The sequence below is a fragment of the Dendrobates tinctorius genome, unplaced genomic scaffold, assembly GCF_039654945.1.
Source record: "Dendrobates tinctorius isolate UK_male_01 unplaced genomic scaffold, ASM3965494v1 ptg000145l, whole genome shotgun sequence".
Lineage (NCBI taxonomy): Eukaryota > Metazoa > Chordata > Amphibia > Anura > Dendrobatidae > Dendrobates > Dendrobates tinctorius.
In genome coordinates this window covers 5,871,879-5,896,963 of record NW_027361812.1, presented here as the reverse complement: position 1 = coordinate 5,896,963, position 25,085 = coordinate 5,871,879, and the positions used below count along the sequence as shown (strand labels likewise).

The window sequence follows — 25,085 nt, the reverse complement described above, 5'->3', positions numbered from 1 at the left end:
TTTTAAATGTCCTGTTAAAGACTGAGGCATATCTCCTTTTTATCATTCACAGCTGTTCTATAAGCAATAATTCACAGATGAAGGGGAAGGGGTGATGAGATTAACTCGCATTGTTTGATTATTTATAGTTTGTCCTTCAATCTTTGCAAGTCAACAAACTGCATGGCCTGGCATAATGTGTAATCAACATATCAGCAAACATCATTATTTAGTGACCCAGCATCCCTGTTTTGCAAAGATAACAGTACAATAAACTGTAGGAGCTGATGTAAGAGGTAAATAACAACCATTCATCAATTTACAGTTATCAATTCAACGCAAGAAGCGTCAACATAAAGATAACAGTCTATGAATGCTGGCTTCCAGAAAATAGACATTTGAATAATAAAGATTAAATGCTGTGCTGTCACAGTTCCCTTTTCTATTTCTTTGAGTTATGGATCTATTTGACACCATAGAAGTGACAGCAGCATAAATTTAAAATTTTAAATGCTGCCCGTCCTCCCTGACTACAAACCATCAGCAGCTTTCCCAGTAGATTGTAGTGAGTAAATGAAGTTACATTTTGCAGTAGTGTATAGTAAAAAGTATCTGGAGTTTGGTGGTCAGTAATGGATACTGAAATCTCTGACTCAAGTAGAGTCGCTGGCACGTGCAGATCATGTGAATAGGGTATAATAAAAAAGATCTTTCTCCATTTTGAAAGCCGTAGTGACAAATGTTTCCTATGTTAGTTAATTGCACATTGTTGTCTTTAGCAAGGTCTATTAATAATTGTATTCCTCAGGAGAAACTTGGCAGTGAATGAAGCAATGTGAATGTCACTTTAACAAAGTGTGCTACATGGGTGTTGCCAGTTTGCAATTCATTTGTGAAAATTAGAACTTTCTATTTTACCATTATAGAAGGTCAGGATTCCTGTGAGCTGGAAACTTTTAAAGATGTGTCTTGTTTTTTGGGTCCAGCCCTTTCTGGAATGGTTCCCTACTCTTCCTGTTGATATATATATGCCACTGTAATGCCTCCTGAGTAAATAGCAGGGACCAAGGCAAAGAACAAACATCCTGATCCTGCTCCGATTTCTACTTCCAGCACAATGAGGAATGAAATTTGCTCCTTAGCATTTGTCCGGGCTGTATTTTCAGAATTTGTAGCCACTTTAATATTTGTATTTTTGGGATTGGGGTCTGCCCTAAATTGGCCATCAGCTCTCCCTACTGTACTGCAAATTTCCATAGCTTTTGGCCTTGCCATTGGCACCTTGGTACAAACATTCGGACATGTAAGCGGGGCCCATATAAATCCAGCTGTCACGATAGCGTTCCTGTTGGGGTCTCACATCTCTATTCTGCGTGCAGTATTCTATATAGTTGCCCAGCTTGTTGGAGCAATTGCAGGAGCTGGTATCCTATATGGAGTGGCTCCAAGTCACATCCGTGGAAACCTGGCCATCAATCAGGTATGTATGAACTGATTATTTGTGATTTTGAATGAATGCGTCCTTACAAATAGAAAAAACCTATCGAATCTAACCAAAGGTATCACCAGTGTCTGAGTGTGGAGGGAGTGGTCACAATGAGGGTTTCCATATGGGAAATAGCAGGGCAGGATTTTTCTTCGATTATTACATCTTTTTCTATTTTCCCTGTGGTAAAATATTTATTCAAGTGAAAAATATCACCATTCTTTAAATTAGCAAATGACCCTACAGATGATCTGGAAGATATAAATCATTGCAAGGATGAATACATAGATAGACAGATAGGTGGATAAATAGATAGATGGATAAGTAGATAGATAGATAGATAATGAAGAGATAGAAAGATAAATATATAGATAATAGATAGATCAATGATAGATAGATAATGAGGAGATAGATAATAGATACAGTATATAGATAGATAATAGATAGATAGATAGATAGATAGATAGATAATGACGAGGTACAGTATATGCTAGATAGATAATAGATAGATAATGAAGAGATAGATGATAGATAGATCAATAGATTGATAGGTAATAGATAGATAGATAGATAGATGATAGATAGATGGATAGATAATTAAGAGATAGATAAAGGATAGATACAGTATATAGATAGATCAAAGATAGATAGATAGATAATGAAGAGATAGATATATAGATAATAGATAGACAAATAAATAGATAGATAAATAGATAGATGGATAAATAGATGGATAGACAGACAATGAAGATATAGATAGATAGCCTGTAGACTGGGAGCCCTCGCGGGCAGGGTCCCCTCTCCTTCTGTACTTGTGTGTCCCTTGTCCTATACATGTTTATTGTACTTGTCTATATTTCCCCTTTTCACATGTAAAGCGCCATGGAATAAATGACGCTATATAAATGCATAATAATAATAATAATAATAATAATAATAAATCGATTATAGATAGATGGATAGATAATGAAGAGATAGATAATAGATAGATACAGTATATAGATTGAAGATAGATAGAAAGATAGATCATGAAGAGATACAGTAGATGATATATAATAGATAATTAATTAAGAGATAGATGATACCTAGATAATAGATAGATCAACAGATCGATGATAGATGGATAGATAGATAATGAAGAGATAGACAGATAAATAGATAGGTAAATAATGAAGACATGGATTGATAGATAATAGATTATAGATAGATAATGAAGAGATAGATAATAGATAGAAGAAAGATAGATACAGTGGGGCAAAAAAGTATTTAGTCAGTCAGCAATAGTGCAAGTTCCACCACTTAAAAAGATGAGAGGCGTCTGTAATTTACATCATAGGTAGACCTCAACTATGGGAGACAAACTGAGAAAAAAAAATCCAGAAAATCACATTGTCTGTTTTTTTTCATTTTATTTGCATATTATGGTGGAAAATAAGTATTTGGTCAGAAACAAAATTTAATCTCAATACTTTGTGATATATCCTTTGTTGGCAATGACAGAGGTCAAACGTTTTCTGTAAGTCTTCACAAGGTTGCCACACACTGTTGTTGGTATGTTGGCCCATTCCTCCATGCAGATCTCCTCTAGAGCAGTGATGTTTTTGGCTTTTCGCTTGGCAACACGGACTTTCAACTCCCTCCAAAGGTTTTCTATAGGGTTGAGATCTGGAGACTGGCTAGGCCACTCCAGGACCTTGAAATGCTTCTTACGAAGCCACTCCTTCGTTGCCCTGGCGGTGTGCTTTGGATCATTGTCATGTTGAAAGACCCAGCCACGTTTCATCATCAATGCCCTTGCTGATGGAAGGAGGTTTGCACTCAAAATCTCACGATACATGGCCCCATTCATTCTTTCATGTACCCGGATCAGTCGTCCTGGCCCGTTTGCAGAGAAACAGCCCCAAAGCATGATGTTTCCACCACCATGCTTTACAGTAGGTATGGTGTTTGATGGATGCAACTCAGTATTCTTTTTCCTCCAAACACGACAAGTTGTGTTTCTACCAAACAGTTCCAGTTTGGTTTCATCAGACCATAGGACATTCTCCCAAAACTCCTCTGGATCATCCAAATGCTCTCTAGCAAACTTCAGACGGGCCCGGACATGTACAGGCTTAAGCAGTGGGACACGTCTGGCACTGCAGGATCTGAGTCCATGGTGGCGTAGTGTGTTACTTATGGTAGGCCTTGTTACATTGGTCCCAGCTCTCTGCAATTCATTCACTAGGTCCCCCCGCATGGTTCTGGGATTTTTGCTCACCGTTCTTGTGATCATTCTGACCCCACGGGGTGGGATTTTGCGTGGAGCACCAGATCGAGGGAGATTATCAGTGGTCTTGTATGTCTTCCATTTTCTAATTATTGCTCCCACAGTTGATTTCTTCACTCCAAGCTGGTTGGCTATTGCAGATTCAGTCTTCCCAGCCTGGTGCAGGGCTACAATTTTGTTTCTGGTGTCCTTTGACAGCTCTTTGGTCTTCACCATAGTGGAGTTTGGAGTCAGACTGTTTGAGGGTGTGCACAGGTGTCTTTTTATACTGATAACAAGTTTAAACAGGTGCCATTACTACAGGTAATGAGTGGAGGAAAGAGGAGACTCTTAAAGAAGAAGTTACAGGTCTGTGAGAGCCAGAAATCTTGATTGCTTATTTCTGACCAAATACTTATTTTCCACCATAATATGCAAATAAAATGAAAAAAAAAACAGACAATGTGATTTTCTGGATTTTTTTTTCTCAGTTTGTCTCCCATAGTTGAGGTCTACCTATGATGTAAATTACAGACGCCTCTCATCTTTTTAAGTGGTGGAACTTGCACTATTGCTGACTGACTAAATACTTTTTTGCCCCACTGTAGATAGATAATATATAGACAGGATAGATAGATAGATAGAAAAGATTCACCAATTTTGGCAATTTTGTAATGCTTCTCCCACTTTGGACATGGTAAGTTATGCAAATAAGGTTTAAGACAAATTTATGAATTGCCACTTTAAACAAAATAAAATTCAAAAAATTGCAATCTCGCTCCAGTAAGGGAATGGTGTAAAAAGTGGAGCGATGTTTGTAGGCCGAGGTGTGGCATTATTAAATGTACCAAATGTATCCAACCCTGTGAAGTACTTTGATAAGTTTGGCACAAATTATGGCCACGTGGTAAATTAATGATTGTAAAGAGTCTTCTGGCAATAACTTCCCTCCTTGAAGTGTAGAATATTCTTACGTGTCTCGTGTCTTTGGAGATCTCGGGAACCACAATGAGAATCTTCCTTCTCTTGTTGCCATATGCTTTGTATTTGCCCCGAATCGTATAGATGGGACACGTGGTGAACGCTGCAAACATTACAGTCTTCACATAGAATGGACGGTGTCTGTCGGATGATATTGATGAGCGATTCATCAGAAGGAATTTGAGCGATTTACAGCATTTGTGTTACTCACTGATTAATTTTGTGCATGAGGGGAAATGTCTAATTAGAGTTATCTGGATGATTCCCTGAGAGATAATTGCAGTGTATTATATGAAGAGTCAATTAATTCTAATTATAGTTTATTCTTCTAATAGCAGAACGGGGCTGCCAGGATTAGTCAAGCCTGCAAGATCTATGCTAACAATTTCCCCCTTGCAGGTAGCTCTGGGATCCTCAGGTCTGGCAATGGTTGTGGAGCTGGTACTGACATTCCAGCTGGTCCTCTGCATCTTCGCCTCCACAGACAGCAGAAGAAATGACATTGTAGGGTCACCCTCTCTGTCCATTGGGCTTTCTGTGACTCTTGGACACCTCCTGGGGGTAAGATAACTGTGATTGCATTAACTATACGGTATTAAATATTTGTCCTAAAAAGGGAAAGTTTGGTTTCAGTAATTATTTAACATTGATATATTTATACACAAAATATAATAGACAAAATTCGTACTGCAGAAAAATGGGAAAAAAAGAAAAAAAAAAGCAGATTTTCTTTCTGCATGTAAAATAGAAAAAAGCAATGGGTAATATCTTTATTTGTTGTCTCTGGTTAATAAAGGTGGGCTCTGAGTAGGGGACCCCCATTGACATTTAGAAGTCTTAAAGGGAATCTGTCACCTATTTTTAGCCCTATCAGCTGCCGGCACCGCCATCAGGAGCTTATCTACAGCATTCTGTAATGCTGTAGATAAACTCCCAATGTAACCTGAAAGATAAGAAAAACCAGTTAGATTATACTTAACGGGGGGGGCGGTCGGGTGCAGTGGGTGTCGGGGTCCAGTCTGGCGCCTCCCATCTTCTAGCGATGCTGTCCTCCACCTTACTTCTGCCACGGCTCCTGTGCGTACTTTATCTGCCCTGTTGAGGGCAGAGTAAAGTACTGCAGTGCACAGGCGCCGGGAAAGGTCAGAGAGGTCCAGCGCCTGCGCACTGCAGGCGCCGGACCGTGACACCCATCGGACTGGACCACCGGGTGAGTATAATCTAACTTGTTTTTCTTCTCTTTCAGGTTACATTGGGGGCTTATCTACAGCATTACAGAATACTGTAGATAAGTCCCTGATGGCGGTGGCCACAGCTTATAGGGCTAAAAATAGGTGACAGATTCCCTTTAAAGAAGCTCTCCTATGAGGTTTTTTCCTTTTCATTAAATATGTGCATATGTGATGTAGAGTAGTTTGAGTGTATTAATATAAGCACCTACTACCGTCTTCTCCTGTATCTAGCGCCATTCTACTCCTCTTCTGAGTGACGTCACCGCTCTTCAGACTATTCGGATCACTCTATGCCTGAACAGTAAGTCTCTTTTTACAATGTAAGTCTTTGGAGACTCTTTCTGAGCCTCTTTCTGACTCACCATAGATTTCCATTGTAAAAGTCACTTCAGGGTCACACAGAGCGCAGTGAGACCCTAAGAGTCTGCAGAGTGGTGACGTCACTGACAAGAGGAGCAGAGCAGAGCTGTATAAGTGAGTAGGTGATTATATTATCACACCCTACACTACATACACATGTACACAGATTTAGTGAAAAAGTTCTTGGGAGGCTTCTTTAATAGGACGTATTTATTGAGTTGCATTCATGAGACAACCACTTTCAGTAAATTATTCTTAACATTTTAAATACAGAAAATATAACATACATATACAGTGGGGAAAATGTATTTAGTCAGCCACCAATTGTGCAAGTTCTCCCACTTAAAAAGATGAGAGTGGCCTGTAATTGACATCATAGGTAGACCACAACTATGAGAGTCAAAATGAGAAAACAAGTCCAGAAAATCACCTTGTCTGATTTGGCAAGATTTATTTTGCAAATTAATGTGGAAAATAAGTATGTGGTCACCTAAAAACATGCAAGATTTCTGGTTCTCACAGACCTGTGACTTCTTCTTTAAGAGGCTCCTCTGTCCTCCACTCATTACCTGTAATAACGGCACCTGTTTGAACTTGTTATCAGTATAAAAGACACCTGTCCATAACCTCAAACAGTCACACTCCAAACTCCACTATGGTGAACACCAAGGAGCTGTTGAAGGACACCAGAAACAAAATTGTAGCCCTGCACCAGGCTGGGAAGACTGAATCTGCAATAGGCAAGCAGCTTGGTGTGATGAAATCAACTGTGGGAGATATAATAGGAAAATGGAAGACATACAAGAGCACTGATAATCTCCCTCGAAATGGGCTCCATACAAGATCTTACCCCATGGGGTCAAAATGATCACAAGAATGATGAGCAAAAATCCCAGAACCACATGGGAGAGCTAGTGAATTACCTGCATAGAGCTGGGACCACCGTAACAAAGGCTACCATCAGTAACACACTACACCGCCAGGGACTCAGATCCTGCAGTGCCAGACATGTGTCACACTCGCACCTTGGTTGAATGGTGCGAGCTGGGGGGGTTGTGGCCCCACTGAGCCACAGACCATACTACCCTGGAAGGGGCGTAAATAAGACAGCTGCCTTGGTCTTCTCTGGAGCCTCCAATGGTGAGGTCAGGGTTGTGCGGCAGGCAGCTGCCAGGTGCCACTCCAGGGTGGTGTCTGGCTGTGACTGCTGATCCCACTTGGGGACAGGACAGCTGGTCAGGTGCGAGTGACAGGCAGGCTGAGACACAAGGCAAGCAGGCACGGCTGAGATGCAGGGCAAGCAGGCATGGCTTGATACACTGGCAGGCAAGCAGGCACGGCTTGGAGATACAGGGCAAGCAGGCACAGCTCGGAGACAAAAGGCAAGCAGGCACGGCTTGGAGACACAGGGCAAGCAGGCACGTCTTTGTGACACAGGGCAAGCAAGCATGGCTTGGAGACGCAGGGCGAGCAGGCACAGCTTGGAGACACAGGGCAAGCAGGCACGGCTTGGAGACAAAGGGCAAGCAGGCATGGCTTGGAGACACAGGGCAAGCAGGCACGGCTTGGAGACATAGGGCAAAGGGCAAGCAGGCTCGGCTTCACTGGGCAGGCAGGCACGGCTTGAGACACAGGGCAGGCAAGTGTGGTGTACAAAGGAACAGGTAGAGACCTGTTCACACAGCAGGAGCAAGTACTGACAGGAAGGAATGGAATGTGGAGGAACAGGTAGGGTCCTGTTCACACAGGAGGTGCAGGTACAAGTACTGATAGGAGGGCGTGGAATATGATGGGACAGGTTTGGACCTGTTCACACTGGAGGAGCAGGTATGGATACAGGCAGGAGTGCGGAGTAGGCGGAGCTGCAGGAGTCCAGAGTATGCGGAGCTGCAGGAGTGTGGAGTAGGCGGAGCCTCAGGAGTGCAGAGTAGGCAGAGCCGCAGGAGGGCGGAGTAGGTGGAGCCATAGGACTGTGGAGTAGGCAGAGCCGCAGGAGTGCAGTGTAGGCAGGAGGTTCTGCAACAGCAGAACCGCAAGAATACTGAGAACAGGCAGAGCTTACAGAGCAGGCAGAGTTGCAAGGGAGCGAAGCAGGCAGAGCTGCAAGGGTGCAGAGCACAGACAGAGCTGCAAGGGTGCAGAGCACAGACAGAGCTGCAAGGGTGCAGAGCACAGACAGAGCTGCAAGGGTGCCAAGCACCGACAGAGCTGCAAGGGTGCAGAGCACAGACAGGGGAGACAGAAAATACTAAGCAAGGCTAGGAGTATTCCTCTAGAGAAGGCGGAGATACACAGGAGATGACCTGGCAGGCTCAGTAGCAAGATACTGAGTTTAGACATTGCACAGGCAATGTTCCAGTGGGTGGGGCAGGCCTAAATAGTAGAGGGCTCTAGGTAATTCATCACGAACATATTAGCCAGGTGCACCCTGATTCCATAAGAAGCATAGAATTCAGGCGCCGCCTCCCTATACACTCAGTCAGGAAACATGAAGAGAGAAAGCAGGAGACAAGAGGCATAGCGCATGGAGCTGGCACAAGATAGAAATCACAGCATGACCTGGAGCAGTGAGTAAGTTGGTGTGTGGGGGATGGGAGGCCATGCAGTGATGCCAGCAAGGTTGTTACAATGTGTTCACCTGCTTAAGCCAGTACATGTCTGGGCCCGTCTGAAGTTTGCTAGAGAGCATTTGTATTACCCAGAAGAATATTGGGAGAATGTCATATGGTCGGATGAAACCAAAGTAGAATTGTTTGGTAGAAACAAAACTCGTCGTGTTTGGAGGAGACAGAATGCTGAGTTGCATCAAAAGAACACCATACCTACTGTGAAGCATGGGGTTGGCAACATCATGCTTTGGGGCTGTTTCTCTGTAAAGGGACCAGGACGACTGATCCATGTACATGAATTAATGAATTGGGCAATGTATCGTGAGATTTTGAGTGCAAACCTCCTTCCATCAGCAAGGGCATTGAAGATGAAATGTGGATGGATATTTCAGCACGATAATCCCAAGCACACCACCAGGGCTACGAAGGAGTGGCTTCATAAGAAGCATATGAAGGACTTGGAGTGGCCTAGCCAGTCTCCATATCTCAACCCCATAGAAAACATTTGGAAGGATTTGAAAATCTGTTTTGCCCAGCGACAGGTCCAAAACATCACTGCTCTAGAGGAGATCTGCATGGAGGAATGGGCCAACATACCACCAACAGTGTGTGCCAACCTTGTGAAGACTTACAGAAAACGTTTGACCTCTGTTATTGCCAACAAAGGAGATATAACAAAATGTTGAGATGAACTTTTGTTAATGACCAAATACTTATTTTCCACCATAATTTGCAAAAAAAAAATCTTGCCAAATCAGACAAGGTGATTTTCTGGATTTGTTTTCTCATTTCTCTTAGTTGTGGTCCACCTATGATGTTAATTACAGGCCTCACTCATCTTTTTAAGTGGGAGAACTTGCACAATTGGTGGCTGACTAAATACTTTTTTTCCCAACTGTAATTCTTTAAATTTTCCTATAATTGGAATGTTAATTCTTTGTAGACAACAATTTCTTTTTATTATTTTGAATTAATGTGAGATAATGAAGGGGAAGGGAGGCAAAGAAAAGATGCACTAATTATGCATTATTTATACAGAAATATACATTGTACCACAATACCGCAATTATTCCCACTATACTGTATGCACTTAATATTACTTGCAGGGTGTAACAGTGAGGAATGTCCGGAATTTTATATTTCTCTTTATTTGGTAATCTTAAGATGCTCTTCACTGCTCTTCTACATGTCCAGGAGGAATTCAGCATGTTCATTCCAATATTATGGCAATGATTTATTATTTTTTTTCTTTGTAAGCCCAAATCAGAAGAGGAAAAGTATAATAGAAACACATCACCACTTCTGTATTATTCACCCACTCCTGGTTTTGGCTTATAAATACTGATGTAAAACACTGATCAAGTACTGACTGTGTGAATGGGACCTTAGTTTCCAATTGTCCTATAATACAATTAGGCTGCGTTCCCACAATGGGCTTTGGGTGTGTTTTTGATATTGAGTTTCATTACACTTTCGTTGGTCCCGTCGGTGCATACATCCGAATTCCATTATGCGGGGAACTTAAATGTAAATCCCAATGGGAACCACAAACGTGTAGTTAAATGCAATGTAAAAGCGCCCTTACAGTTCCAGCAAAGCAGATGGGATCTATAGAGATCTCGTGCCCACTGTGACTTCTTTTTATCGCTGTGTAAACTGACCTGGGGGGGCGTTTTCCAAATCTGCAGCATGGGAATTTCTCTTGCAGGTACGCTGATTATTATATGCAGATTTTGTGGACAATTTGCAGCCAGGTATGGACTGGGACTGAAATTCAGCCCTGGAATTTGAAATCATACAGGCCTATGTAGTCCCTGTCCCCAGCACCAGATAGGATATATTACTAATATTACTCTCAATTGAGGAAAGGAAGATTTACTATAAGATCAATATTTCTATTTTTCTAATGATACCCGTGGCCGGCGACTTTGTGCTCTGTCACACAACTCTTAACAGTATGGGTGTCTTGAGAACAACGATTATGTTAACAACATAGCAGAAAAGGCAGCCCATGACCAGACAGGCCCTTTTGGCATTTGCCAGAATTGCCGGATGGCCAGTCCAGCAATGTCTGCAGCAAACAAACACACATGCATTATACAGTGGGGCAAAAAAGTATTTAGTCAGTCAGCAATAGTGCAAGTTCCACCACTTAAAAAGATGAGAGGCGTCTGTAATTTACATCATAGGTAGACCTCAACTATGGGAGACAAACTCAGAAAAAAAAATCCAGAAAATCACATTGTCTGTTTTTTTTTCATTTTATTTGCATATTATGGTGGAAAATAAGTATTTGGTCAGAAACAAGCAATCAAGATTTCTGGCTCTCACAGACCTGTAGCTTCTTCTTTAAGAGTCTCCTCTTTCCTCCACTCTTTACCTGTAGTAATGGCACCTGTTTAAACTTGTTATCAGTATAAAAAGACACCTGTGCACACCCTCAAACAGTCTGACTCCAAACTCCACTATGGTGAAGACCAAAGAGCTGTCAAAGGACACCAGAAACAAAATTGTAGCCCTGCACCAGGCTGGGAAGACTGAATCTGCAATAGCCAACCAGCTTGGAGTGAAGAAATCAACTGTGGGAGCAATAATTAGAAAATGGAAGACATACAAGACCACTGATAATCTCCCTCGATCTGGTGCTCCACGCAAAATCCCACCCCGTGGGGTCAGAATGATCACAAGAACGGTGAGCAAAAATCCCAGAACCACGCGGGGGGACCTAGTGAATGAACTGCAGAGAGCTGGGACCAATGTAACAAAGCCTACCATAAGTAACACACTACGCCACCATGGACTCAGATCCTGCAGTGCCAGACGTGTCCCACTGCTTAAACCTGTACATGTCCGGGCCCGTCTGAAGTTTGCTAGAGAGCATTTGGATGATCCAGAGGAGTTTTGGGAGAATGTCCTATGGTCTGATGAAACCAAACTGGAACTGTTTGGTGGAACCACAACTTGTCGTGTTTGGAGGAAAAAGAATACTGAGTTGCATCCATCAAACACCATAACTACTGTAAAGCATGGTGGTGGAAACATCATGCTTTGGGGCTGTTTCTCTGCAAAGGGGCCAGGACGACTGATCCGGGTACATGAAAGAATGAATGGGGCCATGTATCGTGAGATTTTGAGTGCAAACCTCCTTCCATCAGCAAGGGCATTGATGATGAAACGTGGCTGGGTCTTTCAACATGACAATGATCCAAAGCACACCACCAGGGCAACGAAGGAGTGGCGTCGTAAGAAGCATTTCAAGGTCCTGGAGTGGCCTAGCCAGTCTCCAGATCTCAACCCTATAGAAAACCTTTGGAGGGAGTTGAAAGTCCGTGTTGCCAAGCGAAAAGCCAAAAACATCACTGCTCTAGAGGAGTCTGCATGGAGGAATGGGCCAACATACCAACAACAGTGTGTGGCAACCTTGTGAAGACTTACAGAAAACGTTTGACCTCTGTCATTGCCAACAAAGGATATATCACAAAGTATTGAGATGAAATTTTGTTTCTGACCAAATACTTATTTTCCACCATAATATGCAAATAAAATGAAAAAAAAAACGGACAATGTGATTTTCTGGATTTTTTTTTCTGAGTTTGTCTCCCATAGTTGAGGTCTACCTATGATGTAAATTACAGACGCCTCTCATCTTTTTAAGTGGTGGAACTTGCACTATTGCTGACTGACTAAATACTTTTTTGCCCCACTGTAGCTACTGCAGTGATTTGCCCATGAGGAAAGAGACATAGCAAATCAAAAGAACTGTACTACATTTCTAATTAGAGATATTTGCTAATATTATTTCACCTATTCTATCTCATATTGGGATAGGATCTTGGAGATGGAAATACCTCTTCCACCGCTTTTTACAACTTTAACCTTAACGTAATTTAAACAAAATGGAAAACTGTTTCCCCACAAAAAAAAAAATGTTTTTGGAGCTTTTGGAACCTTTAGGCCTCATTCACAAGTCAGCATTTTTACATCAGTATTTGTATGCCAAAACCAGGAGTGTCCCCAAAACACAGAAAATGTGTCAATCCAAGGTAAAAAAAACTTACCAAATACTCAACATATGCAAGGCTATGTTGACACAATGAGCTTTTAGTTAGTTTTTGATGTTGTAGATTTGCTGAAGCATTTCTGTACCCGTAAAATAGGTTACTTACATTTTTTCGAAAATATGCAGCATAAAAAAATCACCAAAAACTTATTGTGGGAACGTAGCCTAATTAGTCAGATTTTATACTGGATTACCACTTCGCAAGAATTTGGCAACATTTCAAAAAGTCACAAATTATGAATTAGGCTAAAATATCTGTATAAGGAAAGCCATACCCACATTTACAAAAAAGACAAAAACAAGTAAAGTTACCTTAAAAAGGAGCAAATTAAATAATGAATATGGAGGAAATTGTTCTCCATCTTCTCCCCACATTGCGTTACGATTCTCTCATCCCCTTATCATATTATGATCACACTCTGATCACACTCCGATTCTCTCAAATTAGAAAATGTCTGCACCTGCCCCTTATATTAATTATGCAGGTTCATATTTTCCTTGCCACAACAATAAAAGAAACAGTCCCTCTCTGAAGGATGGACGTCTTGTGATCACTTGAATGACTTCTGAAACAGCCTATATAGTGGGGAAAAAAGTATTTTGTCAGCCTCCAATTGTGCAAGTTCTCCTACTTGTTAATGACCAAATACTTCTTTTCCATCATAATTTGCAAAATAAATCTTATCAAATCAGACACGGAGATTTTCTGGATTTGTTTTCTCATTTTTACTCTCATAGTTGTGGTCTACCTATGATGTCAATTACAGGCCGCTCTCATCTTTCTAAGTGGCAGAACTTGCACAATTGGTGGCTGACTAAATACCTTTTTCCCCGCTGTATACAAGAGTTGGTGCTGGGTTTTTTTTGGGTGGGGGAACCTTTCTTTCTGATCTCATAGAAACCCAAATTTCTTGTCAGTGAATAGATCTTCAAATTATTAAAGGGGTATATTAATCTGGTACATTTATGGCATAGCTACAGAATTTGCCATAAATGTATGGGAGATATGGGATCCACCAGTGGGACCTGCATCTGTCTTCAGAATTGGACCCTTATTACTGACTACTTCTTCACTAAATGCAGTGCAGCGAAGCTCCAATCTCATGGTAAATGTGTTTTCCTTGGTAGTACCTGCATCTGCCATAGTTTTACTCTTTTTTTCATTTTACGTTGGAATCTGCTGTCTTTCCAGTCACTGCGTTACAGGTTTGAGCATATTACATAAGTTCATCTGTCACTGCAGTGTGAGAAATAATGGTTGGTTGCCCAACTTGAGATCTGCATGGAGAAAGAGTGGTGTATAGTGTTTTGTTTTTTATGTGGTCTGAAGGTGTCTGCTGCTGTGAAGAAATTCGGAAACCAAAGCAGAGGACTGCTATCAAAAGTTTGTTGCATAACAACGCACATCTGCAAACCGCTGCCTTACTGTCAACACTCTCTAAAACCTTTGTTTTGAAGTGTGAAAACATCTTCCCTGTAGTCTTGATCCTGCCTATTGGACTATGTTTATTACTCCACAAAAATGCCACAGGGATGAAAATTCATGTCTGATATCGAAGAGAAAACAGCAGTGCTTTCATAGCTCGCTGCTCAGTCTAAAATGTTTTTTAATAAGGGAATAAGAAAGCTTGATGTCATATTGACAAAGTATATTCAAAAGCATGGAAATTATGTTGAAAAATGTATTTTCTGAAAATTGATTAAAATAAATTGTATATCTAAAATGTGGATAATCTAAATAAAATCAATATTTAGTGAATCATGGTGGAGGCCTTTCAAACAGCATCAAAACATCATTTCTTCTAACTATACTTGAACAAAGTCAGGGATTTTGAGTTATTATTATTATTTGGTAATCAATTATACCAAACAGATGATGAAAGCCATTATTTTCATATGTAGGTTGACCCAGTCACTAAATGAAAAAGAAACAGCTGTATAGAAGGCTTAAAACTTTGTGGTGAGGCTGTGGAAGAATGTTTCATATCACAGGTCATACACCATGGCAAGAATCAGCACAGCAAGAAACATGGTAGTTATACTGCATCATAAAAGTTTTTCCCAGGCAAAGATTTTAAAGTTGACTGGGGTTTCAAAATGGCTGTTCAAACTCATTTGAAGAAGCACCAAGAAATGGACAACGTTGTGAACTGTAGACACAGTGGTCAGCCAAGGATACTTGGTTCAGCAGATTAAAGATACATCATACTTACATCCACTCAAAATTGAAAGATACCTAGCAGTACCATCAGCTGCTAAGTGGCCAAAACCAGTGGGAATAAGCATGATTGATCTACTGTTTGGAAAAGTCTGGTCAATAGTAGTAGTATTCATGGAAGAATTATGGTCAAAAAGCTAAACCTTCAACATGTTACTCAACTATGCATGAAAACATAGTAACTGAAGTGCAGAAATATATCAGCAGATGGTCTTGATTGAAGAGACAAAATGTAAAAATTTGGCTGCAACAGAACGCAGTTTGTTCATGATGCAATAGTGAGAGTCTGCTAGCATCAGTGAAGCATGTCGGAGGTCCCTTGTAAGTGTGGGGCAGCATGTCAGCAAATGGAGTTGGGGATTTGATCAAGATTAATTTCTGTCCTCAATGCCAAGAAATTCAATCAGATAATTATCCATCATGAAATAGAAATAAGTCCAGCTCACCATAATAGACATCCCTAGGTGTTTAGAACACAGGAAACACTGTGTCAAGGCGTAGAGCAATCACAAAACAGAAGAAAATCCACCTCAAGAGGGTAAAAACTTTTTTACCCTCTGCTGAGCACTTTTGGTGACTAAAGAAAGAAATTTGTTCACAAGTTCAGTGAGCTGGATTTTCTTCTGTTTTGTAATTATCTATCATGCAAGGAGGCGTCTGATTGGCTCCAAATTTATTCTGCAGCATTACAATAACACCAAATATATAGCCAATGTCACTATAAACTCTCTTTAGCCTAAAGAAGAACAAGCAGTCCTGAAACTGATAATATGAGCAACATATTGAAACCTGTTTGGAATTACATAAAGAAACAACAGGATTTTTGAAAGCCTTAATCCATAGAAGATCGGTGGTTAGTTCTCCAAGATGTTTGGAACAATCTCTCTGCCAAATTCCTTCACAAACTGGGTGCGCTTGTGCCTAGAAGAATTGGTGCTGTTTTGAAGACAAAAGGCGCTCATAACAAATATTTACTTGATTTAGATTTATCTGTTGTTCATTCACTTTCCATTTTAATGCATAAAAAAGAATTAACACATCTCTTTTTTAAAGCATTCTTAACTTGCAGCATTTTTTGACAAACACACGCCCATATAAATAGCATTTATTTACCTACTTAAAGTCCAGATATAAGCATTGCAGCTTATTAAATGTATAACATTTATTGGCAGATTTACTTCACTGGATGCTCTATGAACCCAGCTCGATCCCTTGGTCCTGCAGCCATTACTGGAATCTTTAAAGATCAATGGGTGAGATATTAAAATAAATGTTTTAAAATGTATGATCACTTTAAATTGAAAAAAATATCAGAAAACCTATTGATTTCATACTGTACTAGACAAACCTGCCTCCTGTTACTTGACCCCCTTAGGCACAGGCCTACATTAGCTAGACACTATTTTTTTCCAGGCTTCTGAAGTAACAGATGTTTGTCCACCTCGTAAAGAATTTTATTCTAAGAAAAACATTTATTTAGACTGATGTTTTATGCACCAGTCTTGAAACTATATCTCGTGAGAAGGAAAACCAAATTTATATAAAGGTGCACACTTCTACATATATTTGGCACATTATTGGGCTAGCCTTGTGCTAGAAAATGAAATTTATGCCATCTATGAGTTGGCATAGATTTTAGCTACAATGTATGCAAGTTTTCTTTTGCACACCTATAGGCAATGCCAACCTTAACTATGACCCGCACACTCTTTGAAAAGGTGCCGGTGCAAAAATTGTCACAAATTACCACTTTTGACAAATTTTGCAACTTTTTGATTCCCTATGAGTGGCTCCATGCAAATCAGAAGTTGTAAAGAGCTGTAATAAGTTTGTGGGTAAAAAGTCTAAGATAATTATCTCATAGAATTAACCGCCATAGTGGTAGAGTAATTATTTTTAATTACTGTACTGTAGTTTATATCTCCTCTGCTTGCAAAAATACAGGCATAATAGAACAACACACAACCGAACAGCTAAAAGCAGGAATACAAAGGGATATTGCAAAAATGTATTAATAAAGCACAACATAATTATACACAAAAGATAAACATGATATAAATGTAATTACAAATTGCAACATATCATCAAGAGGAACTACAGAAACAGAACGTACCGCATACCTCACTGCCTATGCTGTACCTGCGTACATTATTTTAATAGCTCTGTTAAATTAAAGTTAAATACAGGGTTAAAAGGCATATTGACTTAAGTATATACGTGCCCATAATAAAGATATATTTTTCTTTATTACTTTTCTCAAATTGAAATCAACACCATTGTTAAAGTGATTCAGACCTACATCAGAGGTTCATAAAGCGAGTAATAAACGCTTTTATGTAATATCAGTTATTTTAGGTGACCTCTTTTTAGTTTTGTAAAATTTTTGTGATCCTGGTAGATCACACTTTTTACTTTTCTTAAAGGGAATTTGTCACCTAATTTTCGGCTTATCAGTAGAGTTGAGCGATACCAGCCGATACTTGAAAATATCGGATCGGAATGGATCGGCCGATCTTAAAAAAAAGTATCGGTATCGCCGATTCCGATACCGGGAACCAATGCAAGTCAATGGGGCCAAAATATCGGAATTAAAAAAAACCCTTTCTTTCCTTGTAGGTTAATTCTACATGAAGAAAAACAACTAAGAATAATGTAGAATGTATTGTGGGAGTTGGAGGAGACATTAAAGCCATAGAGGTTTAGCCCAATCAAATGGAATAGCAGGAATTAAACTTTTTTTTTAAAGACGTTAGGAGTTACAAAGATATTGACTATGTTTGCCTCATTTATATTTTGCCAGACATGTATGTCTACTTCTTCTTTCTTCTTTCTTCTTCTTTCTTATTCTTCTTCCTTTTTTTACCTTCTTCTTCTTCTTATTCCTTTTTTTACATTCTTCTTCTTCTTCTTCCTTTTTTACATTCTTCTACTTCCTTTTTTTACATTCTTCTTCTTATTCCTTTTTTTACATTCTTCTTCTTCCTTTTTTTAAATTCTTCTACTTCCTTTTTTTACATTCTTCTTCTTCTTCCTTTTCTTACATTCTTCATATTCTTCTTATTCAACAATTATTATTCTACATATTCAACTTCTTCATCTTCTTCCTATTCTTCTTCATCATATTCTTGTTTGTGTCAGGCATTCCTGTAGTTGTTATCTAGAAAAGTTAGAAGTTTACACCTTCCGTTCTGCCTGTCACAAAAGATTTACAACAGGATTTGTCCGCGTTCAGTTTGGCCTGCAGCAGCAGGCCTTTTCCAGGGGCACCACGAGGAGGAACGGACTCACCGCCATACACTGCTTAGTCTTCTTCTGCTTATAAATAAGATAATATCATTTGCTCAGAGTATTAGTCTTATGCTTAATGTTCTTCTGCTTTGTTTTTTTATGCTTCTTTGTCTTCTCTCTCTTGTTGTTCTGCATCTTGGTGGTTGTCTTCCTGTTCTTTGTCCTCTTGAACCAGCTGACTGTACTGGCACCCGGAGGGGCAGCAGAAGGAACAAGAGCCAATGGCACTACCGAGGACCAGCTGACGGTGCTGGAACCCGGTTACTAAGCAGGAGGTACCTGTGCTACAAAGCACTACCAAGGACCAGCAGACGTTGCTGGAACTCGGATACCGAGATGGAGGCACCTAGGCCAAAGGCTCTGACGAGAACCAGCTGACGGTGCTGGAACCCGGAGGGGTAGCATAAGCTGCAAGAGCAAATGGAAATAGCGAGGACCAGCTGACAGTGCTGGCACCCGGAGGGGCAGCAGAAGGAATAAGAGCCAATGGCACAACCGAGGACCAGCTGACGGTGCTGGAACCCGGTTACTAAGCAGGAGGTACCTGTGCTACAAAGCACTACCAAGGACCAGCAGACGTTGCCGGAACTCGGATACCGAGATGGAGGTACCTAGGCCAAAGGCTCTGACGAGAACCAGCTGACGGTGCTGGAACCCGGAGGGGTAGCAGAAGTTACCCCTGAAAAGCAAAGTTGGCATGCCGCAAGCTGGCCGCAGTTACCGAATCACACAGTCCTACAGGGGGTGCTTGTCCTACTGGCACTACGGAACAAGCCTTTCTTACCAGAACCCGCAGTTCACATAGGAAGCACCTAAACTGCTGGCACCCTAGCCTCGGCTAACCCAACCGCAACACGACATGGCAACTTGGGGTGGCAAACTGACATTGACACTTCCCGGAAACAGCAGGCAGGGCTGGAACCAAGCTGGGCAGGAGGGAGTACCCGTGCCAAAGTCAGTTATGAGCAGCAACTGGCGATGTTGGAGCCCAGGACAAGCACTTAGCAGGCTGAGGCCTGATGTGCTGTCAATTGGGAGGCAGCAGGACAGATTGCCATCAAAACAGCAGGGGAACAGCTGACGTTACTGAACCCCACAAACACAGGAGCTAGTGTTTTACTCTGTGAAGACGGCACTTCCAAGCAACAACTGGCTGTGTTGAAGCCCAGGGACAAGCACGGAGCAGGCTGAGGCTGCATTGAAGAAATTTTAAGATCGGTTGTAGACTTCTACTAATTTTAACCAAGCTCCACTTAGGCCTGTGGCTTCACTGATTTTCGTATTTCCCCTGTCCTCCAACCCCGCCAGTTACAGCTCCGAAGTGGCGTCTGCAAAATCCACACTTGTTCCTGTGTAACAGGTGTTCAGTCCGGTCAGTTAATCCCCTGATGTGTGTCCAGCAATGTCGCCTGCTCTGTCCACATTCCCATAGTTATGGGAATGTGGACAGAGCAGGCGACATTGCCGGACACACATCAGGGGATTAACTGACCGGACTGAACACCTGTAACACAGGAACAAGTGTGGATTGTGCAGACACCACTTCGGAGCTGTAACTGGCGGGGTTGGAGGACAGGGGAAATACGAGAGACAGTGGAGCCACAGGCCTAATTGGAGCACGGTTAAAAATCAGTAGTGGTACGACTGTGTAGGCAGCAGGAGACTTTGCCATCCACACAGCAGGGGATCAGCTGACGTTACTGAACCCCACTGAGACACGGGAGCAAGTGTCTCTTTCCGTGTGGACGGCACTTCCGAGCTACAACTGGCTGTGTTGAAGCCCAGGAAATAGGAGGGTGTAGGCAGAGGCCTACTGTATTTGGAATAAGGTGACAGCAGGAGAGACTGCCATCCACACAGCAGGGGATCAGCTGACGTTACTGAACCCCACTGAGACACGGGAGCAAGTATCTCTTTCCGTGTGGACGGCACTTCCGAGCTACAACTGGCTGTGTTGAAGCCCAGGAAATAGGAGGGTGTAGGCAGAGGCCTACTGTATTTGGAATGTGGTGACAGCAGGAGAGACTGCCATCCACACAGCAGGGGATCAGCTGACGTTACTGAACCCCACTGAGACACGGGAGCAAGTATCTCTTTCCGTGTGGACGGCACTTCCGAGCTACAACTGGCTGTGTTGAAGCCCAGGAAATAGGAGGGTGTAGGCACAGGCCTACTGTATTTGGAATGAGGTGACAGCAGGAGAGACTGCCATCCACACAGCAGGGGATCAGCTGACGTTACTGAACCCCACTGAGACACGGGAGCAAGTGTCTCTTTCCTTGTGGACGGCACTTCCGAGCTACAACTGGCTGTGTTGAAGCCCAGGAAATAGGAGGGTATAGGCAGAGGCCTACAGTATTTGGAATGTGGTGACAGCAGGAGAGACTGCCATCCACACAGCAGGGGATCAGCTGACGTTACTGAACCCCACTGAGACACGGGAGCAAGTATCTCTTTCCGTGTGGACGGCACTTCCGAGCTACAACTGGCTGTGTTGAAGCCCAGGAAATAGGAGGGTGTAGGCAGAGGCCTACTGTATTTGGAATGTGGTGACAGCAGGAGAGACTGCCATCCACACAGCAGGGGATCAGCTGACGTTACTGAACCCCACTGAGACACGGGAGCAAGTATCTCTTTCCGTGTGGACGGCACTTCCGAGCTACAACTGGCTGTGTTGAAGCCCAGGAAATAGGAGGGTGTAGGCAGAGGCCTACTGTATTTGGAATGTGGTGACAGCAGGAGAGACTGCCATCCACACAGCAGGGGATCAGCTGACGTTACTGAACCCCACTGAGACACGGGAGCAAGTATCTCTTTCCGTGTGGACGGCACTTCCGAGCTACAACTGGCTGTGTTGAAGCCCAGGAAATAGGAGGGTGTAGGCACAGGCCTACTGTATTTGGAATGAGGTGACAGCAGGAGAGACTGCCATCCACACAGCAGGGGATCAGCTGACGTTACTGAACCCCACTGAGACACGGGAGCAAGTGTCTCTTTCCGTGTGGACGGCACTTCCGAGCTACAACTGGCTGTGTTGAAGCCCAGGAAATAGGAGGGTGTAGGCACAGGCCTACTGTATTTGGAATGTGGTGACAGCAGGAGAGACTGCCATCCACACAGCAGGGGATCAGCTGACGTTACTGAACCCCACTGAGACACGGGAGCAAGTATCTCTTTCCGTGTGGACGGCACTTCCGAGCTACAACTGGCTGTGTTGAAGCCCAGGAAATAGGAGGGTGTAGGCAGAGGCCTACTGTATTTGGAATGTGGTGACAGCAGGAGAGACTGCCATCCACACAGCAGGGGATCAGCTGACGTTACTGAACCCCACTGAGACACGGGAGCAAGTGTCTCTTTCCGTGTGGACGGCACTTCCGAGCTACAACTGGCTGTGTTGAAGCCCAGGAAATAGGAGGGTGTAGGCAGAGGCCTACTGTATTTGGAATGTGGTGACAGCAGGAGAGACTGCCATCCACACAGCAGGGGATCAGCTGACGTTACTGAACCCCACTGAGACACGGGAGCAAGTGTCTCTTTCCGTGTGGACGGCACTTCCGAGCTACAACTGGCTGTGTTGAAGCCCAGGAAATAGGAGGGTGTAGGCACAGGCCTACTGTATTTGGAATGAGGTGACAGCAGGAGAGACTGCCATCCACACAGCAGGGGATCAGCTGACGTTACTGAACCCCACTGAGACACGGGAGCAAGTGTCTCTTTCCGTGTGGATGGCACTTCCGAGCTACAACTGGCTGTGTTGAAGCCCAGGAAATAGGAGGGTGTAGGCAGAGGCCTACTGTATTTGGAATGAGGTGACAGCAGGAGAGACTGCCATCTCCACAGCAGGGGAACAGCTGGCAGTGCTGAACCCCACTAACACTTGAACGAATGTGTTTGGCTCTGTGGAGATGACACTTCTGAACACCAACTGACGCTGTTGGAGCCCAGGATTATGCGAGGAGCAGGCTGGGGCCTGTTGCTTTTGGCAGGTGAAGGCAGCAGGAGACTTGCCATCTCCACAGCAGGGGAACAGCTGGCAGTGCTGAAACCCACTAACACTCGAACGAATGTGTTTGGCTCTGTGGAGATGTCACTTCTGAACACCAACTGACGCTGTTGGAGCCCAGGATTAGGCGTGGAGCAGGCTGGGGCCTACTGGATTTTGGCAGGTGTAGGCAGCAGGAGACTTGCCATCTCCACAACAGGGGAACAGCTGGCAGTGCTGAAACCCACTAACACTCGAACAAATGTGTTTGGCTCTGTGGAGACGACACTTCTGAACACCAACTGACGCTGTTGGAGCCCAGGATTAGGCGAGGAGCAGGCTGGGGCCTGTTGCTTTTGGCAGGTGAAGGCAGCAAGAGACTTGCCATCTCCACAGCAGGGGAACAGCTGGCAGTGCTGAAACCCACTAACACTCGAATGAATGTGTTTGGCTCTGTGGAGATGTCACTTCTGAACACCAACTGACGCTGTTGGAGCCCAGGATTAGGCATGGAGCAGGCTGGGGCCTACTGGATTTTGGCAGGTGTAGGCAGCAGGAGACTTGCCATCTCCACAGCAGGGGAACAGCTGGCAGTGCTGAAACCCACTAACACTCGAACGAATGTGTTTGGCTCTGTGGAGACGACACTTCTGAACACCAACTGACGCTGTTGGAGCCCAGGATTAGGCGAGGAGCAGGCTGGGGCCTGTTGCTTTTGGCAGGTGAAGGCAGCAGGAGACTTGCCATCTCCACAGCAGGGGAACAGCTGGCAGTGCTGAAACCCACTAACACTCGAACGAATGTGTTTGGCTCTGTGGAGATGTCACTTCTGAACACCAACTGACGCTGTTGGAGCCCAGGATTAGGCGTGGAGCAGGCTGGGGCCTACTGGTTTTTGGAAGGTGTAGGCAGCAGGAGACTTGCCATCTCCACAGCAGGGGAACAGCTGGCAGTGCTGAACCCCACTAACACTTGAACGAATGTGTTTGGCTCTGTGGAGACGACACTTCTGAACACCAACTGACACTGTTGTAGCCCAGGATTACGCATGCCGCATGCAGAGGCCAATGGGCAGCGGTTTTTATGGAGGTTGTTGACTACTACTGATTCTAACCATGCTCCACTTAGGCCTCTGGCTCCACTGTCTCTACTATTTACCCTGGCCTCCAACCCCGCCAGCTACATCTCTGAAGTGGCGTCAGCACAATCTACACTTGTTCCTGTGTTACTGGTGCTCAGTCCCGTCAGTTGATCCCCTGATGTTTGTCCGGCAAGTTCGCCAGCTCTGTCCTCATTCCCACTACTGGTTATGGGAATGTGGACAGAGCAGGAGACCTTGCCGGACACACATCAGGGGATAAACTGATGGGACTGAGCCACAGGAACACAGGAACAAGTGTAGATTGTGCTGACGCCACTTCAGAGATGTAGATGGCGGGGTTGGAGGTCAGGGGAAATAGTAGAGACAGTGGAGCCAGAGACCTAAGTTGGGCACGGTTAAAAATCAGTAGTGGTTTGAATGTTGATGGAGCTGGTGACTTTGCCGTCCACACAGCAGGGGATCAGCTGGCGTTACTGAACCCCACTAACACAGGAGCTAGTGTGTTTCTCTGTGCAGACGACACATCTGAGCGACAACTGGCTGTGTTGAAGCACAGGGATTATAGTTCAGGTGGTAGAAAAATGAACACACCAGCAGACCTGGATACAGTTGCCAACCACTAATTTAGTGTGTAAGAGGAATGGCAAAGTCTTTGGAGATCCAGGCCTTGTTCATTTTCAGAAAAGTCAGCCGGTCAACATTATCGGAAGATAGTCGCGTGCGACGGTCTGTTAGTACACCACCTGCGGCACTAAAGACACGTTCCGATAATACACTGGCAGCAGGGCAAGCCAGCACCTCCAATGCATACTGGCTAAGCTCTGGCCATGTATCCAGCTTAGAGACCCAAAACTTGAAGGGGGAAGAGCCATCTGGGAGTACAGTGACAGGGCAAGACATGTAGTCTGACACCATCTGACGGAAGCGTTGCCTCCTGCTGACTCGAGGCGTCGCTGATGGTGTAGACAATTGTGGTGGACACACAAAACTTTGCCACATTTGGGCCAAAGTGGTCTTGCCTTGTGCTGCGGCGCTGCCTCTGCTCCCTCTTCGTGCAGAGTTTCCTCCACTGCCTCGACGCACAGAGCTGCTTTGTAAAGCACTAGCAACAATGCTGTCGGGTGGAATGGAAAACATTATGGACTGCACCAGTGACTCTTCGTACTCCCGCAGTTTACGCTCCCGGTTCAACGTTGGTATGAGCCTTTGTACGCTGTCCCGGTAGCGAGGATCTAGGAGGGTGTACACCCAATAATCAGCCGAGACGAGAATGTGGGCGATGCGGCGGTCGTTTCTCAGGCACTGCAGCATGAAATCAACCATGTGCTGCAGACTCCCAACTGCCAAAGAACCGCTGTCCCCTGTTTGAGGCGTGACCTCGGCCTGCTCTGCATCACCCCACCCTCGCTGTACATACTGAGTAGAGGTTTGTGTACCTCCCTCCTCTGGAGAGATGTCTTCCTCCTCCATCGACTCCTCCTCATCCTCCTCACAAAGTGTCCCCTGCCTAGGCCTTTGTGAGGAAACACGTAGCGCAGAC

The 25,085-nt window shown here is 43.6% G+C and overlaps 1 protein-coding gene across 1 annotated transcript in view; it reads left to right on the top strand.

Moving 5' to 3' along the window:
- The first annotated feature begins 925 nt into the window (after nucleotides 1-925).
- The window catches only part of LOC141049575 (aquaporin-5-like), a 46,616-nt gene continuing 22,456 nt past the window's right edge, over nucleotides 926-25,085 (top strand). The window contains exons 1-3 of the mRNA XM_073546138.1: nucleotides 926-1,459; nucleotides 5,094-5,255; nucleotides 16,346-16,426. Coding sequence (XP_073402239.1) covers nucleotides 1,097-1,459; nucleotides 5,094-5,255; nucleotides 16,346-16,426 — 606 coding nt within the window. The 5' untranslated portion in view covers nucleotides 926-1,096. The remainder of the gene's footprint in view (nucleotides 1,460-5,093; nucleotides 5,256-16,345; nucleotides 16,427-25,085) is intronic.